Below are 15,881 nucleotides of genomic sequence, written 5' to 3' on the forward strand. Positions count from 1 at the left end.
TTCTATTGGTCAACGTGACGGCTGTGATGGGAGTAATCGTTAACAACAAAAAGAAAATCAAATATGCTAGACTTTCTGTTAGACAGAAAGTACATTGTGCTCTTTATTTTATTTGTTTTTCGAAATAAAACTTGGTTAAATTATTTCAGTGTGTGTGAGCACTTTTTGAACATTTTGAGCACAATTCAACAATACCGCGATAATAATGATAATCGTGATCATTTTGGTCACAATAACCGTGATGTGAAATTTTCATACTGTTACATCTCTAATACAAACAGCTAATGGAACGACTTCAAGCAGTGATAGGTCCAGTGTGTAAGATTTAGGAGGATTTAGTGGCATCCAGCTGTAAGGATTGTCCCAGCTGAAACTTCTCTTGGTTAGAATTCCTTAAGTGTTAGTTGTTCAGAAGGTTTTACTGGGAGCTGAATTATACCAGAGGTCTCTTCCTCTCTGAAACACACAGACCAGCTGAGTTAAATTGGTAAAAACATTGAACAAGGCAGTTTCAATTTAAAAAAAAAAAAAAAAAAAAAAAAAAAAAAAATCAGTGGTTTTCTGATGTTCTACTCGTGGAGGGGCTTCTAACTACAGTGGTAAACGAGAAAATGTGAATGTTCCTACTTAGAGCCAGTGTTTGGTTCATACGTTCTGGGGTACTGTAGAAACATGGTGGTGCAACATGGTGATCTCTGTATAGAAAGACCTGCTCCCTATGTAGATGTAAACGGCTCATTCTAAGGTAACAAAAACATGATTATTTTTATTTTCAGGTGATAATACACAAAAGAAAACAGACTTATTATATTTAATTTCTGTCAATAAATCCCATTGAATCCTACACACTGGAGCTTTGACAGAAGCAGCTTTGCTGTGGGTGTTGCACATTTACAGACATGTAACACTGACATCTGACATCCACATTGTTTTAATGATTTGTTCAGTCCACTGACACAAAACACTTCTGTCCTGAGGGAGGTGCCTAAATTTCCTTATTTTTGGCTTGTATTAACTACTGCTTCTTTATTAAATACCAACAAGAACATGCATTCAGCACACCTGTGTAAATATCCTGGATGGCAGATAAATGTTAAAGGAAGTGCGACTGCTCACAGAAGCCACACTGATGCCTCCGATATGTGTGCTTTTAAGTTTGCGTTAGTGCACATGATGGCTGTCCTGCCATCTTAAAGAGCCATTGCTGTGAGTGCTCTAAAAGTGAGTTAGGGTTACAGTGTCACTGTACCACTGCACATTTAACTGCAGGATCTTTATAGCAAACAGTTAAACAGGAACGCAGAATCTATCCATTCTGACTGTTCCCTCCTCACACTTCCACCAGCTGAAACCAACAGACTTAACATTCCTCCTCCACAATGGTGTGCAATTTTAGTGTGTACTTATGTAACAGATGTTATGTGCAGTGTACAACATTAACTTTTTGACCCCTCAGCCAAGGGGATGTGTAGATGAAAAAAGCCAGAACAACCGTTGTGAGCAGGAGCTGAAAGTGGCAAGTGATAGTTCAGTTGATTTCGAACATGAATGTTTTTACTGGCCAAATTAGGCACATGGGTCTGAATTTAATTTCTTATTACTTAAAAATGCTGAAGAAGAACAACTTCCAAATGGTCTCAGAGGTATCAGGGAACCTGTTGATCAAGGATATTATGGGGTTTACAACTTGATTTGATCTTTTAAAGGAATTTTTAAAATACGCCTATGTAGAAAACAATTGGTTGTTATGATTTTAGCATCTAATTATCAAAAATACTGTAGCGAAACAACAAGAAAGTGATGACAAATGCAGGGAAAAAAACAACAACCTTCATGGCCATTCAAGTATGGATTACTGAGTTTACAAGGTGCACTTTAATGCAACGTGGTCTGCATCCACATGCTTTGCCATTCAAAGCAATGATTTCAGAATTTGAACCATAAAATCCCCGTTACTGTCTGGGTGTGTAACTCATCACTGATACAGAGGACAGAAGCAGCACGGCCATAGATACCACAAAAATGTTGTAGAAACTCTGAACACATTTAAAATATAATGTGACTATTTTTAGGAAAACATTCATCCACCAGTATGGTGGATAAATGTTTTCCTAAAAATCTATCTGCATTTGGCGCTTGGCGGGTGTTAATTTTGGACCCTAGTTACATAGTTACGTTTTTTTGGTTGTCTTCATATTCTATTACGTGCTCTGGGTCTAAAGCTATAGTTGGTAATGTTGGAGAGCTAGCAAGATTTGAAAGTGGCACCTCCTCTAAGCTCCACCACCCTCCTCCCCCTCCCGTCAGTGCCCCGCCCCCACAAACTTGAACGCGCATCCTGCAGTACACCAACAGAGAAGCTAATGTTAGCATTGGGCTAATACGAGCTACAAAAGTAGCTAAATTGGCTAACATTACATATTCAATGAAAATAAAATCCCCCCCCAAAGCAAACGTTCAAACCGTTCAAAAGCTGCAATGTTGGTTGACTCTGGTTTGTCCTCTCGCTTTATCCAAAGCCTTTTTCGTCGCAGCCTTTTCTGCCTCCGAATTTCTTTTCTTAGCGGGGCGAGCCGTTACAAGTAACACTGGAAGTGGTACTTTTGGCTGCATTTTCTCTGCCATTGTTCAGCAAACTTATTCTCCTGCTAACTCGGTATTTCTGCTGAGGAGTGTGCTGAATATTTCCAGCAACAGTGACACATGATGAGTGCACGCAGAGAGGAGGGAGGGACAGAGGGGGGCATGGGCAGGACCAGAGTGATATATAAGGACAAGAAATGAAGGCATCTGATTGGTTCTTTCCACTCGCACCGAGAGGCAGGGATTGGTCAGAGTTTTTACAGGCCTACAGCTGCCACAGAGGTCGGATTTTTTTCGTTCCTTTTTCTGAACACATTATGCATTGACTACTCTCAGAATGGAAGGACCATTTCACCCAGTGTAACAAAAAGTGTTTCTGAACAGGATTACCAACTACAGCTTTAATGTGTGCTAAATGTCTGCATCCCACTGGTGCACAACTATTTGCCCCACAGGGGACAAATTGAGTCACTGACTGATAAAGGAGCTTGTCCCCAGTGCTGCTTTTTCTTCCATGATCTCAACATTTACAACACAGTCACTTTTTAGAGTCTGGCCATGTTTATATACTATTATGTTTAATTTGTATTCTGTAAGATGATATTCTGATGTTGGCAAGAGATGATTCAGCCTTGATGTGCCCCTCAGTGGATAAACTGCTTCATCTTTCAAGTACAAAGTACACAAGGATGTGAGGAACGCAGCATGCATACAAACAGGTTTCAGTAGTCATTGTGGATCGGGTTCCCATGTGGGAAGCCAGATTAGCCGAGTTCTCCTTCTAATGGTGCTATGATCTCTGTTTTATATCTTTTCTTAATCCCTCCTTGTTCTTTTTTGTCTGCTGAAAGTAATGTGCAAATCATTTAGGTGACATTACCAGGCTTCTCACTTTTAGCTGGCACTGACCACCGCATTCAATGGTTAAAATAAAAACTGACAGTCGTCTGGCAGCAGATTACCTGTGGCTAATTCACCTCATTTCTGTGGTTACCTTAACAACAACAACAACCAAGCCAAGTGGAGAGAAATATCACTGGCATCACAGCCACTTCTCTAATCACTACTTACTAATCACTATTACTTACTTTGGTGACGTATATCAACACTGCAGCTTCACAGCCAATAAGGCTGTTTGACCATCCCATGCTCTTTCAGGTGGGGGATTTTTCAGATGAAAGAAGTGCAAGAAAGAAAAACTTGCTCTAGAGTCCACCTTGGACCACTGAGCACTAAGAATCAAGCTAAAGAGTTTAAGCAAGAGCAAATGTGCCCATGAGCTCCTATGTTTGAGTGTGTATGTGGAAGGGCACTGGAAAAAAGAATTTAAAGACACTGCTCTTCATATATGGTGGGGGAAAAAGGAAAGCATACAGCTGAGGAATCCAACCCATGACAGAGGGAGGCCAGTTTATCAGAATATTTCATCTAAAGAGATTCATGTCTTTGACAACGCCATGTCAGCTCAGGCAGGTGAGGCAGCTGACCAGGTGTGTGTGTGTGTGTGTGTGTGTGTGTGTGTGTGTGTGTGTGTGTGTGTGTGTGTGTGAGTGTGAGTGTGTGAGTGTGTGTGAGAGAGGGTGCAAGAGTTGACTGATTAAAATGAGTCATACAAAATGGAGAACCATGATTTGAGTGTGGATGAAATGTTCTGAGAAAATGTCTCCTGGAGATAAAATACAAAGTCCAGAAAGAAAAGACATGAGAGAATGCCAAAGGTTCCTGGGAACTGTTAATTAAAAATACAAAAAATGGCACTGATAGTAGAACAATGGTTTTAAGAGAGGGTTGTACACAAAGCTGAGCATGGAAAAAAGAAAAAAAAAACATTTCTAGAGAGACACCAAATTAAAACCAATTTTTGTAAAAATGAAGAAATAAATAAATAAAATGCAAAAAAGGCATTTTTGCTTTAGGGGGAAAGTGTCTGAGGGAAAATAGATTCTCCAAACTTACTGCTTTTTTGTTTTCCTTTTTTTCTTTTACTGTTGCTTTATTCAGTAGAGAGTGGCAAGTAGCCTACAGAACAGAGATGAGCACAATCATGGTCACAGCACCAGCTCTACACACACACACACACACACACACACACACACACACGCACACAGGTAGCACAGCCCTTAACCACTCAAGATGTACGCATAGTCACATGTGGAAAAACACAGGAAAATCAAAACTGCTATTAGAAAAGTGTTCATCACTGCTCAGAGGACTTGAAGCGTGTCCATGCATGCACTAGCGTGGTTTGACTTCAGCAGACTGTATTAGTTTGTGTATGTGTGTGTGTGTGTGTGCCTACAGAGTTGCAAAGGGAAATCCAAGATGGAGAATGACAAATCAAAGATGTCAACACATGGGGAAAAAAAACAAAAGTTGTGATCAAAAATCCAGACCCTGTTTTATGTGCGTGGGTGTAGAGCATTCTGAATCAGTAGATAGAGCTGAGAGGCTTCCTGCTCACTGTGATAATGTGGAGACCGGAGCAGTGGCAGTGGCAGCAGCAACAGCAGCAGCAGCAGCAGCAGCAGCAGCAGCAGTGTGAGGCTGCTCTGACATTCAGGGAGAAAAGACAGATAAACTGGAGATGGTGTGTGTGCCCTGAGGTTAGACTATAATATCATTTGGGAGATATATTTAATGATATAGGCCAGTCAGTTGCTATAATCACACCTAATTCATAATTTTTGGCATGGACAGTAGGGACATGTCCCCTACCATACCCTAATCATTTCAAGTCTACATTAAAACTCCACAGGGTTAACTGTTTTCTGCGAAAAGAAAGCCATGCTAATGGACAGAGAGAGAGAGTGAAATATGGGGGATAAGTGTTCTGATCTGACAACCCTCTGGCTATAATACACTGTCCATGGGATGAATGTACAGTGGCAAAATGAAAGCAGACTGTATTCATAGCTGATATGACTCAAGTCACATGACTTGACTTTGAGTCTTCTGACTTTCATCAGGGAATTGACTTGCTTGATTTTCACCACGGTGACTTGGGACTTGCTTGAGATATAAAGGTTATGACTTGAGACTTGCTTATGACTTGCACATGTGTGACTTACTCCCACCTCTGGTCATCACATTCTTCTGTAAAAGATCCAAAGTTGAAGCAAACCTACACCCTTGGTATCGCTGCAAGCTGAACAATGCACAGCCACTATGTGTTTCATTTGCATAGCCAGTGCAGTTCACTGCCATGATAGTATTGCATGTGTGTGCTGAATGTTCTGCTAAAAACTTGAGCTAATGTAAAAGTATGGACTGGGTGGTTGTAAATCTTTCTCCAAGGAGCGCCCTGCTGACCTCGGGGTTAAAGTACTATAGTGACTTTAAAGCCCTCAGTTCACACCCTTCCAGAGACCTTTATTGCATACTTTATTGTTGTTCACATCTGTCTTTCTCCCATAGTTTCCTGTCATCTTCCTACTGTTGGCTATGAAAATATAAAGGACCATGCTCCCCAAAGAATGCTTGTGCATCATTTCAGATCTTGATAATGGTCAGGCGATATGGCAGACACAGATGACTTCTTTCCCCACTCAGTGGATCCAACAGAACCACAGAGCAGAGTCTGGGCTGACACCATGGCAATGCAAAGGATTAGGTGTGATCACACTGTTTTCACCATCACGTCTGACAGAGGAATCATTGCAGTGTGGTCTGGGAGAATGTCACCCAACAGTCTATAAAAATGACAAACAAGCCTGCCTTACCCCATCTGAACTTGTTTTTCTTCAACCAGAGCCTCATCTTCCTAGTTTTTGCCATTGCCAGTAAGGCCCCATCTCCATCTGTGGATCTGGATCTGTTATCCAGATAATAGCACTGCATCACAGAGGCCTCTTACTGTTGCTCATGAGCACACAAAGCTGAGGAACATCACTGTTGAGACAGTCAGGAATGGCAGGCGCCTGGAATGTCTCTGGTCAGCATTTACTGCATGCTATATGTTGCAACAACAGCTACCTTTTTACTTTCTGTGTGTCTGTCTGTGCTTTATTTTTGGTGGGGAGATGTGAGCCATACATCAACACAACAGCACTATTATGTAAATACTATTGTCATGTTTCAAACTCTGTCACATGGATTTGGATTTGCACTCCAACATCTGAGTTGATGTCAATGATGTCAACGTCTTTGTCATTTTGACAGTAATGTAGCCTACAGTGAACTACATACTTGGCAATTATGTTCAGATGTACTGTGGATATTTATGACATCACTCCATCAGGCAGCTGTTTTTATTAATGGTACTAAGTATGTATTAGTTCAGATACATTTACTACAATATACAAATATTTAATTCAGCCAAATGAAGGACGTGTAACTCAGTATCTGTGTATGGACTTATTCAAATGGAATCTGGTACTGTAGATATGGAGAGGAAAAATAACCCATTTAAAGTGAGACCTTCTGGTAGTGCCTGCTGTTTACACTGTGATATCTCTGAATAGAGCTGAAATAATTAGCTGATTAACTGATCAGCAGAAAATTAGGAAACAGCAATGGGCATTTTATCAATACTCTCTGACATTTTATAAACCAAATAATCAATCACTACTCCAAAAGTTACTTGTCAGCTTATTGTAAAATGTAATTCATTTCTAGCTGCAGCCCTATCTGTGTAGTATGCCTGATGTCAATACTTACATTGCATGTAATTTTTAGTCCAACTGGAAAGCAGCACTTCACAATGAACAATGACGACAGTTCACAATTCACTGTCATGATGGCAAAAGCTAGGAATACAAGGCCCTGTTTCAGAATCACTTCCAGGTTTAGTGCCATGGTGCTTCAGGAGTTTTTTTAACATATCGAAAATCTTGAGGAGAAACACTGAGCATGTGGAACTTTTGAAAATGAACATAATCAAACAGAAAGGTATTGATGTATTGGTCCAGCAGAATGTGTATGGTTGAAAGGCATGTGAGTGGAGAGGCAGAAGCTTGAAATGTGTTAGTGACACTGCAGACACACAGCTAAAGGCGGAGAGGCTGGGTGAGCAGCTGAGGGCCATGGTGGAATGGTGGGAAGGGGTCTACCTGGTAAAGACAGTGGCAGACACTGCGGAGCTGTGGAGGAAACTCGCTGGATGAACCGATGATAGCCTGGAAGAACCGCTCAGTGATTTGAAGTAGGTTTCTCTGATTCTCCTCCAGGTTCTGCCCTTGTTCCAGCCTGATGAGACAAACAGGGAACTCCTATCAGCAAGGCTTTCAATTGTTAGGCTTCAAGTTCCAAAGACAATGCGGTCTACGTTGTTTACAATTTATTGACAAATTGCCTTATTAAAGTGTCAGTTATGAATCAAACATAAATTTATTGTGAACACATATGAGGAACCAGACTTTTCTGTAGCTCTCAATGCACTTACACAGACTAGACACACAGCTAAAAATGACACTGAAAAAGGTGAACAGAAACACTTGACTGTAGTAGACACTGACGACTATCTACAGGTATCTTTAGACATACATTTCTATCTATCTATCTATAAAACTAGACATTATTTATAATGTACTGCCAATGTATATGAGCATAGCAAATGTCTGCACATTCAGTATCCTGCTACTTACCTGGTGGGGTCCACCTCAAAGCTGATGTGCTCAGGGGTGGTGATGACCCCTCTTAATAAAGGCTCCAGTAGCTTCTGCAGGTATGCTGCCCCATAAACCTGACAGAAGACAACATCAAATTCTGTCAATACTACACACACAACAAGTCATATTAGACAGGTGTTTTAGGTCAGACATAGACATTTCTAATTATTTCATGGCAGGGGTTGTGCTGTGTTTCCTACCTTGAAACAGAAGGTCATTATTTTGCTAGCAAGGCTGTTTCCTCTGAAGAGAGTCTGCATGGAGTCAGCCAGCTCCACCTCTTTAGAGAACATGTTCCACAGCAGCTGGTATAGGAGGTGGCGGGAGTCAAACAGCGTCACCAGGACTCGGGCTAGCTCATCCTGGAAATACAAACAACACATATACATCACTGCTGGAAAAAAGGAAATATGGAGATATGGAGATAAAAATGGAGATATATTAATGCAACATTTTAGACTACTGAATTCCACATGCATGCACTGTATGTTTTACCATACCTGTGCTGACCAGTCACCATAAACCTTTCAGGACTAAAATATTTCTAATGCCTGGTACACACTACACAATATCAGCCCGATTCTAGCCCGACGCAGCGACGTACAGTGTCGGCATTGAGTGTTGTACATAATAATCCATTGTTTAATCTCATGTAGTATGTCATAGTTAACGACAACTGACGCCACGTCTGGGACACCTCACGACGTTCCAACAGAAAGTCTAGCATGTTTGACTTTCTTTTTCTCTTTCACGACGGCCCCCGTCACAGTTGACACTTTGACCAATAGGAACACAGAGCAATCTGCTGCCTTAGACAACTGTATGACAACAACAGCCCAGCCTTTTTGATATTTCCTCTATAGGGACATTACCACAACAGAGTAAAAGAGTAAACAGGGAAAAATGCCGGCGTGAAACAGCAGAGGCACTTTATCAACCTGGTGAGTACTGCCATTAGCATCAAGCTAGCAAAGAGTGTTATTTCTTCATAATGGAGACGGACATAATCTAAGGAAATTAAAAATAGTGGCTTTTACTCACCACAGCTGCAGAGGCTACCAGCTTCATTGGAAACAGACGACATTATAAACGAGCCGTTATTCATTATTCCCTCTGTATTTTTATATTTTACTTTTTATCCACTCCCGATGCCTTGATAAAGTTATCGCATCGTGCCGTCATTTCAAAAAGCCCCTTATAAATTCAGTTGAGAGAATCCCTTCATTTTCTAAATAGGCTTTTATTGTGAAAGATTTACAGGAACTTGTTGCCAAAGATTCAATGACTTGTATGTTTGCGTATGGTACTTCAAATGTAGCTCCTGCCATCTGCTGGCACTTTATTACATTACTACAACATTTCAGCTGGCACATGAACAGACACAGTGACTAAAATAGTAGTAAAAGTAATAACAATAGGACAAGAATAACCCGATGACATCACACACGTTGTGAAAGATAACCAGGGATGATTGGTGTGGACCATCGTGTAGTGTCATGTCCGTTGGCCAAGTCACGGCGCGATTTTATGACTCCACAATCACGTAATGTGACATTGTGACTGTTGGAACAGACAGAAATGTCATGTAGTGTGAACGTGGCATAAGTCTGAGAATATGTTGATAGGTATTTAAGTTTTACACCAACTATCAACCTAATGTTTTAAAGCAATCCTAAATCAAGAAGAGGTACACACCCACTGGGACCCTGGAACCACATTAGCCAGTGCCATGGCGATGGGCAGCTCTCCCTGGTCTCCCATCATGGTGACCAGCTCCACTAGCCGCTCAAAACGGTCAGCCAGAACTGTTTCTGCCAGCGTGTCGAACTCTGTTCCTTGCTGTAGGATCTTGGTCAGCACTTCCATGAAGGTAGCTCGAGTCTGCAGGTCCTTGTGGTAGCCCAGACCTGGGCAGGAAAAATGGGAAAAGTCTTTTGGTAACTTCTGTGTAGAAAGCTACAACGGTTAATACTGCGGCTGCCTTACCAATAGAGTGCATGAGGCCGCTGTCCACGTTAGCATTGAGCAGGTTGGACATGGCCAGAACCGTGCAGTGGCGGAGGGAGGCCAGACGGCGGGACATTCCTCTCTTTCGTCCCCCCACTGCCTGGCCCTCATCCTCCACCTCACTGCAGTCATTCAGCAGGTTCATGAACAGGGTGAAGTACCTGCACACCACCACAAACAACAACAGCTTACTCATTAGAAAAGGCTTGTCCATGCTCTTCATCGCCACTCGAGAGGGCCAATTTGTCCTCAATATATTCAAAAGCTATATATATATATATATATATATATATATATATATATATTCCTGTTGCTTCACATTTCGTCATCCACCTGTATTTGTCAACACAATATGTAATCAGTGCATGCCGGAGTTTGGCTGGTTGAAATGTGTCTTTACATGGTTGTGACTTTGGACCTGGGGTTTCTACTGATACTCTTGTGAAGCAGACTGGATGCCCTGTACTCCACTCCCTAGATTCTTTCAGAAAATGATAAGCACAGCAACAGACCTCATACATACATATTGCATGCAAAGCCATCATCATCATGAGCCAAAATAACTTTTTGCTAAATTCCAGAGGGCTGGAATCAGCCCAACAATTCCACAACACACAACAATAATGTGGAACAGAGGACACCCACAACCTATGGGCCACAAGAAGATATTCTGCATCACACTGCGTCCTTTGTCCACCATCCCTCACCTTATGTTATTGTTACTGTTTTTTAATCAATACGTCATAGGTCAGTTGTTTTGTTGTATAATTAGGATCTTTGGACATGATGATAATTGAGATAAATAAATCGTTAAATCATTGCCACTTTTCTATGCAGTGTATGATGCTGCTTAAATAACAGTCAGAAAGGCTGACTGACATGTATCATTGCCTTCCAGTCTGTCTGTCTTGTTACACTAATTGACACATTCGAGTGATGCCGTCGTACCACAACCCAACACAACAGGAAATTTCGAAGTGCTTTCCTGCAATAACAGCCCCACTCAACGTCATATGACACCTAAGAGCTGCCTCTGACCACAACTCCATACCTCACACAGATACATTCACATGTTTGTCCCCACTCTTTGATAGTGTGTAAAATATGCTGTTTCAGGTGTCCTCATAAAAACTGTGTGCTGTATCTTTGAATATGCTAAAATTATTGTGAACTTTTGTTAAGATGAATTTATGATCAGATGTTAGAGTGCCACAGAGGAGGGTGAGTGCAGGTGTGTTTTTACTTAAGGAAGAGCTGAGATTTGGCCTCCATCAGTTCGACTCCATCTCCCTCCTCTGGCTGAAGAGGAAGACCAGCCAACAGCGACACTACTGCTTCCATACTGGCCTGATCCAGGTCCCTGCACAATGTGCACACGCACACACGCGCGCGCGCACACACACGCACGCACGCACGCACGCACGCACACACACACACACACACACACACACACACAAAGGAAACACTCATGAGGGGAGAGCTCTCTCAGTTCGGCACAATGCATTAGTTGAGTTGAGGGCATGAAACAGAGCTGCACCTTGTCAGACACTTGATGTCATCATCAGCAGCTTGGTTGGAGGTTCCCATCACCCAGTCAGTCAAATATTCCACCATCTTGTTCCTATAAATGACAGCAGGAGTAAAACATTCCAAAGTGACCCAAGGGGAATAAATAAAACCGTAAACCAGGTTTTCAGTTTGCTGTTACGTTGTCATCCATTGTATTTAATTCATATGTTTATATCCTGCTAAGAACTTTGAAGCTCTAGTAAATAGACAGAAATGTAAGTGGTGTGGCATCATTGTCAATGACCAATAAACATTCAGAGTGATGAGTAGATACCTAACAATCAACTGCTGTCACTGACCTGAATTTCATCTCCTGGCAAAAGGACAGGTCATCTCGTCTCTCCATCATCACCTCCACCAGCTGGCACAGCTTTGTTTTGATCTGGATCGCATGGACCACATTGCCCAGGATACGCACATACCTGAGAGATGGAGCACAGCTCAATTCACCTCAGAGCACTAGGTTCTGTCCTTGAGTCGAAATACCATGAAACTTAGTTTTTCACCATGTTAGCTACTTGTAGGCAAGCTTTTGGCAATCAAAAATATTTTGAGGAAATAAAAACAGCAGGTTCAATTCAGGATTTGTCTTGTATTTTAGTCTTTAATGTTTGATTTCCATACTTGTTCTATTAAGCACATGTTCTTATAATGGTTTTATGTTTAGAATAGTTTAAAGCCCAGTTTAGACAAAGATTCCCAATGTGATGACACTGTTTTAGAATGAGGCAGAAAAAAGTTGCAGCGGAGTGAACTGGCCGGTCTGAGCTCGATTCAAGCCGGCTGATGGTGTCACCTGCAACTCAGCTGGTCAAATCGCACGCAGCTGGTTTCAGAACGTAAAGCTTGTCACCTGTTTCAACAGCCAATCAGCTTATAGTGATGTCTGCTGGTCAAGTCAAAATGACCGCAGATGGTGTGTTCGCTTGCTGTGGAAGGTACTCCATTCCCGGAGACCCTTCTGTTTCCGCCCCCACGGTGTGCTGGTGTCAGATTGTGGGTTGCTGTTGCTGTGCTTATGCCGCCCAGAAAAACACACACACACACACTCATCGACCGAGTAATTGGCACTGGTTATTTATATTATTGTGGTATATTTATTATGAATACAGTCCATCTGATGTTTGTTTGGTTTCTGTTTTTCACTATTTCATCACTACTACAAATGCAACAGTCGCCAGCATCTCACTATCACTATTCTCATTCATAGTTCAATGGTGTTCATTATGATGAACTAATAATGACTTTAGTTGTTCTTTTATCTCAGACATGTGTTAGGATGTTACATACCTTGACATGTTTTGGCGGAAACTTCCGCCTTCCTCAGAAGTGTCACTTGGTGGTGGTTGTGACACATCTTTATCCGCTGATCTGTCAATCAGCTGATATATTGAAATAAGCAAGCGGGGCCCAGGGACGATGAACAGGGACGAGGGGGCATACATGCTCTCCCACACCTGGAGCAGCATCCTGGAGAGGCAGCAGACGGACAGCTCCCTAATATAAGCTGATTGACAGATCAGCAGATAAAGACCATCACAACCACCACCAAGTGATGCTTCTGAGGAAGGCGTAAGTTTCCGCCAAAACATGTCAAGGTATGTAACATCCTAACACATGTTTGAGATAAAAGAACAACTAAAGTCATTATCCTCATTCATATTTTAAGAAGCTAAAAATTATGTCTAGCCACAAAATAAGCCTGAAAAGCTGGAAATTAGAACGTAAGTACAGAGAGATGTTGCAAAGAGATGATACCCCGGCTCATCTAGTTGCATTGGTGTGAACTGGCAGGTTTTTAGAATGTTGCAGAATGGCACATTGCAAGTTGTTGCCTGTTTCAACTCATCTCATCATGAATCTTTCGTCTGAAAAGGCCTTAAGAAAAAGTCTTCCACTCGGGTGAAAAAGAAAAGGTTTTATTTTTGATTCTGTAGCAATTGAAAAGTATACGCCAAGTGCTGGATATACAGAATGTTACAGCATTTTGTTGCTGTTGTTATTATTTTTCCACTTGAGTATGGAACGATCATGATTTTTTCTTTTTTTGAATCACTGCTGAAGCATCCAAAGGGTCCACATGTTACAAAAGGGTCTTTACACCATTTTACATTATTTGGGATCAGGCCTGCCAACGGAGCAAGGGCATGTAATACATTCAGATATCAGAGATGGTGGCTCATGGACTAACTTACTGTGGTGGCTGACAGATTGATCAATCAAATGAGCAAAAGGATTATTTTCCAACTGAAGAGGAGCTACATGGGGCACCACTGCCCCCTCCAAATGTATCAGATCAAAAAGTTCTCTGAGATCTGTGGTGAAAAGTAGTAAAACTGCTACAACAGTAATCTCACAAATCAGAATGATCACTTTTGTTATGGTCAGTATGAGTATTTCATATCAGTGCATTACACAGAGACTGAATGAAGCTTGTGTTTGACCAGTCAGTGACAGGTACTCAGCCATACTGACCTGACCAGGTTGAGCATCATGGTCTCAATGCTGGCCTGCCCCAGGTGTTCAGAGCTGCCCTCTGTGTGGTTATCTAACAGGTTCTTCATGATGGCTATGGTCTGCTCCACAAACTGGGTGTTAGTTTCATTAATGGGAACCTGGAAACAGGAGACGCACTCAGTACATTTCAGACAAAAACATTACTGGGGTTAGAGGATAAATCTAACTAACAGAGAAAGTGAGATCGTCTTAAAATGTTTTAGAAAACCTAGTTTATACGTGGATTACTAATTTTTTCATTGCTCCAATTTGGGATGAGGTTAATATTTGCCCACCAAAATGTTGAATTTACTACACTCATCAGGTCCATTTCTTTTGATACCAGGATAAAAATAAAACTGTGAGTCTGAAGGATTGGAACTCCACTCACCGGTCCTTGTGTGTCAAAGAACTTGCCAATGCTGTTCCTCAGCTTGTTGAAGAGCATGGGGTAGAGGGCGGGGCTGAGTTCCATCCCCAGCAGGTCTTTCACATTTGTGCGAACATGGAGGCCAACCCTGTCATGACCACACACCAGCAGGGCCAGCAGCCTGTCCAGGAAGCGGCTGACGGGCGTCTCACAGGAGGCCGATGAGGAGCAGGAAGAGGCTGAGGCCACAGGGTTAGACACATCGCAGGGGCCCATGGAGACCATGGAGTGTTTTCGCTCGCTCATGGGGCCCATAGGTGGGCTGTAGGTGGCTGGGCCGGGGGTGCTGCGCTGCTGAAGACACACACCACCAAGTGCACACAGGAATCCTGTCATGTTGATCCACTCCTGCTGTGGGAAAACACAAAGACACTGAACGGCAGGAGCACAACACCAGAGTGTGTATTATTCTACACTGTCTCTATTTCCACAATGCACAGGTCCCCACCTGAAGTTCAACATGCAAAAACAAACTGAGATATCTAAACTGGTGCCAACTAAGTAATTTTCTTCCTAAACGTGAGCATAGAGACAACTCAAGATACTAGCTCCCCTCCCTCGAAGAGAGTCAGCAACATTCCTGTGTAACTGAGCACTCCTCCTGCCCACTGTAGCTGCAGCTGTGCTCACTGAATGGAGAGTAGCAGCACCTTAAGTTGAGCAATCATCAGCCAGACAGAAAAATGAATGAGCTGTAAATGTGTGTTTATACAGTTAAATCCCAATGACCACTCACTAACCCCCACTGAAAAGAGAAAGAAAGAGAAACTCCTCCTCCTTTGTTTTTGTTCTAAACTATTTATCTTTACTGCTGATTTACAAATACACTCTTATGTGTCTAAATGTCCTCTATTCATGACACTTCAGATCTGCAGTCTGTGCAACAGCCTACATACAGTTAATCATATTGCAGGTAGATTTAGATTCATAGATGTTATGATAGCAGTATTGTATAATGGTGGACCAGTTTTATTTTTGTTATGATAATGAAACAATAATGAAAACAAGATCACTGAGATAAAATAATTATTGAGCCACATTCCATTTTGCAAGGATGCTCACGTTTTGTCCTGCGGATATCTGACAGAATACCAAATGAAAGCGTGTAATCAAAGTACTTTAGCTCCACTAAAAAGGGCTTTAACATCAGTCAGTCCACTGGGCCTCCCCTGTATAAAGGAGCACAAGCT

At 41.9% G+C, this 15,881-nt stretch overlaps 1 protein-coding gene across 6 annotated transcripts in view; it reads right to left on the reverse strand.

Annotated features, from left to right (window-relative positions):
• Positions 1 to 15,881, reverse strand: part of nf1a (neurofibromin 1a) — a 282,655-nt gene that overhangs the window by 118,604 nt on the left and 148,170 nt on the right. For 4 of the 6 annotated variants that reach the window (XM_049576726.1, XM_049576724.1, XM_049576729.1 and 1 more), the window contains 11 exons: positions 14,653 to 15,042; positions 14,241 to 14,380; positions 12,065 to 12,187; positions 11,734 to 11,817; positions 11,440 to 11,556; positions 10,176 to 10,357; positions 9,885 to 10,096; positions 8,390 to 8,551; positions 8,166 to 8,263; positions 7,632 to 7,767; positions 4,540 to 4,602 (listed from right to left, as the gene is read on the reverse strand). In XM_049576726.1, the coding sequence (XP_049432683.1) occupies positions 4,540 to 4,602; positions 7,632 to 7,767; positions 8,166 to 8,263; positions 8,390 to 8,551; positions 9,885 to 10,096; positions 10,176 to 10,357; positions 11,440 to 11,556; positions 11,734 to 11,817; positions 12,065 to 12,187; positions 14,241 to 14,380; positions 14,653 to 15,042 (1,707 nt within the window). The remainder of the gene's footprint in view (positions 1 to 4,539; positions 4,603 to 7,631; positions 7,768 to 8,165; positions 8,264 to 8,389; positions 8,552 to 9,884; positions 10,097 to 10,175; positions 10,358 to 11,439; positions 11,557 to 11,733; positions 11,818 to 12,064; positions 12,188 to 14,240; positions 14,381 to 14,652; positions 15,043 to 15,881) is intronic. The other 2 variants (XM_049576725.1, XM_049576727.1) reach the window with 2 other exon arrangements.

Source organism: Epinephelus fuscoguttatus, linkage group LG5, assembly GCF_011397635.1.
Source record: "Epinephelus fuscoguttatus linkage group LG5, E.fuscoguttatus.final_Chr_v1".
Lineage (NCBI taxonomy): Eukaryota > Metazoa > Chordata > Actinopteri > Perciformes > Serranidae > Epinephelus > Epinephelus fuscoguttatus.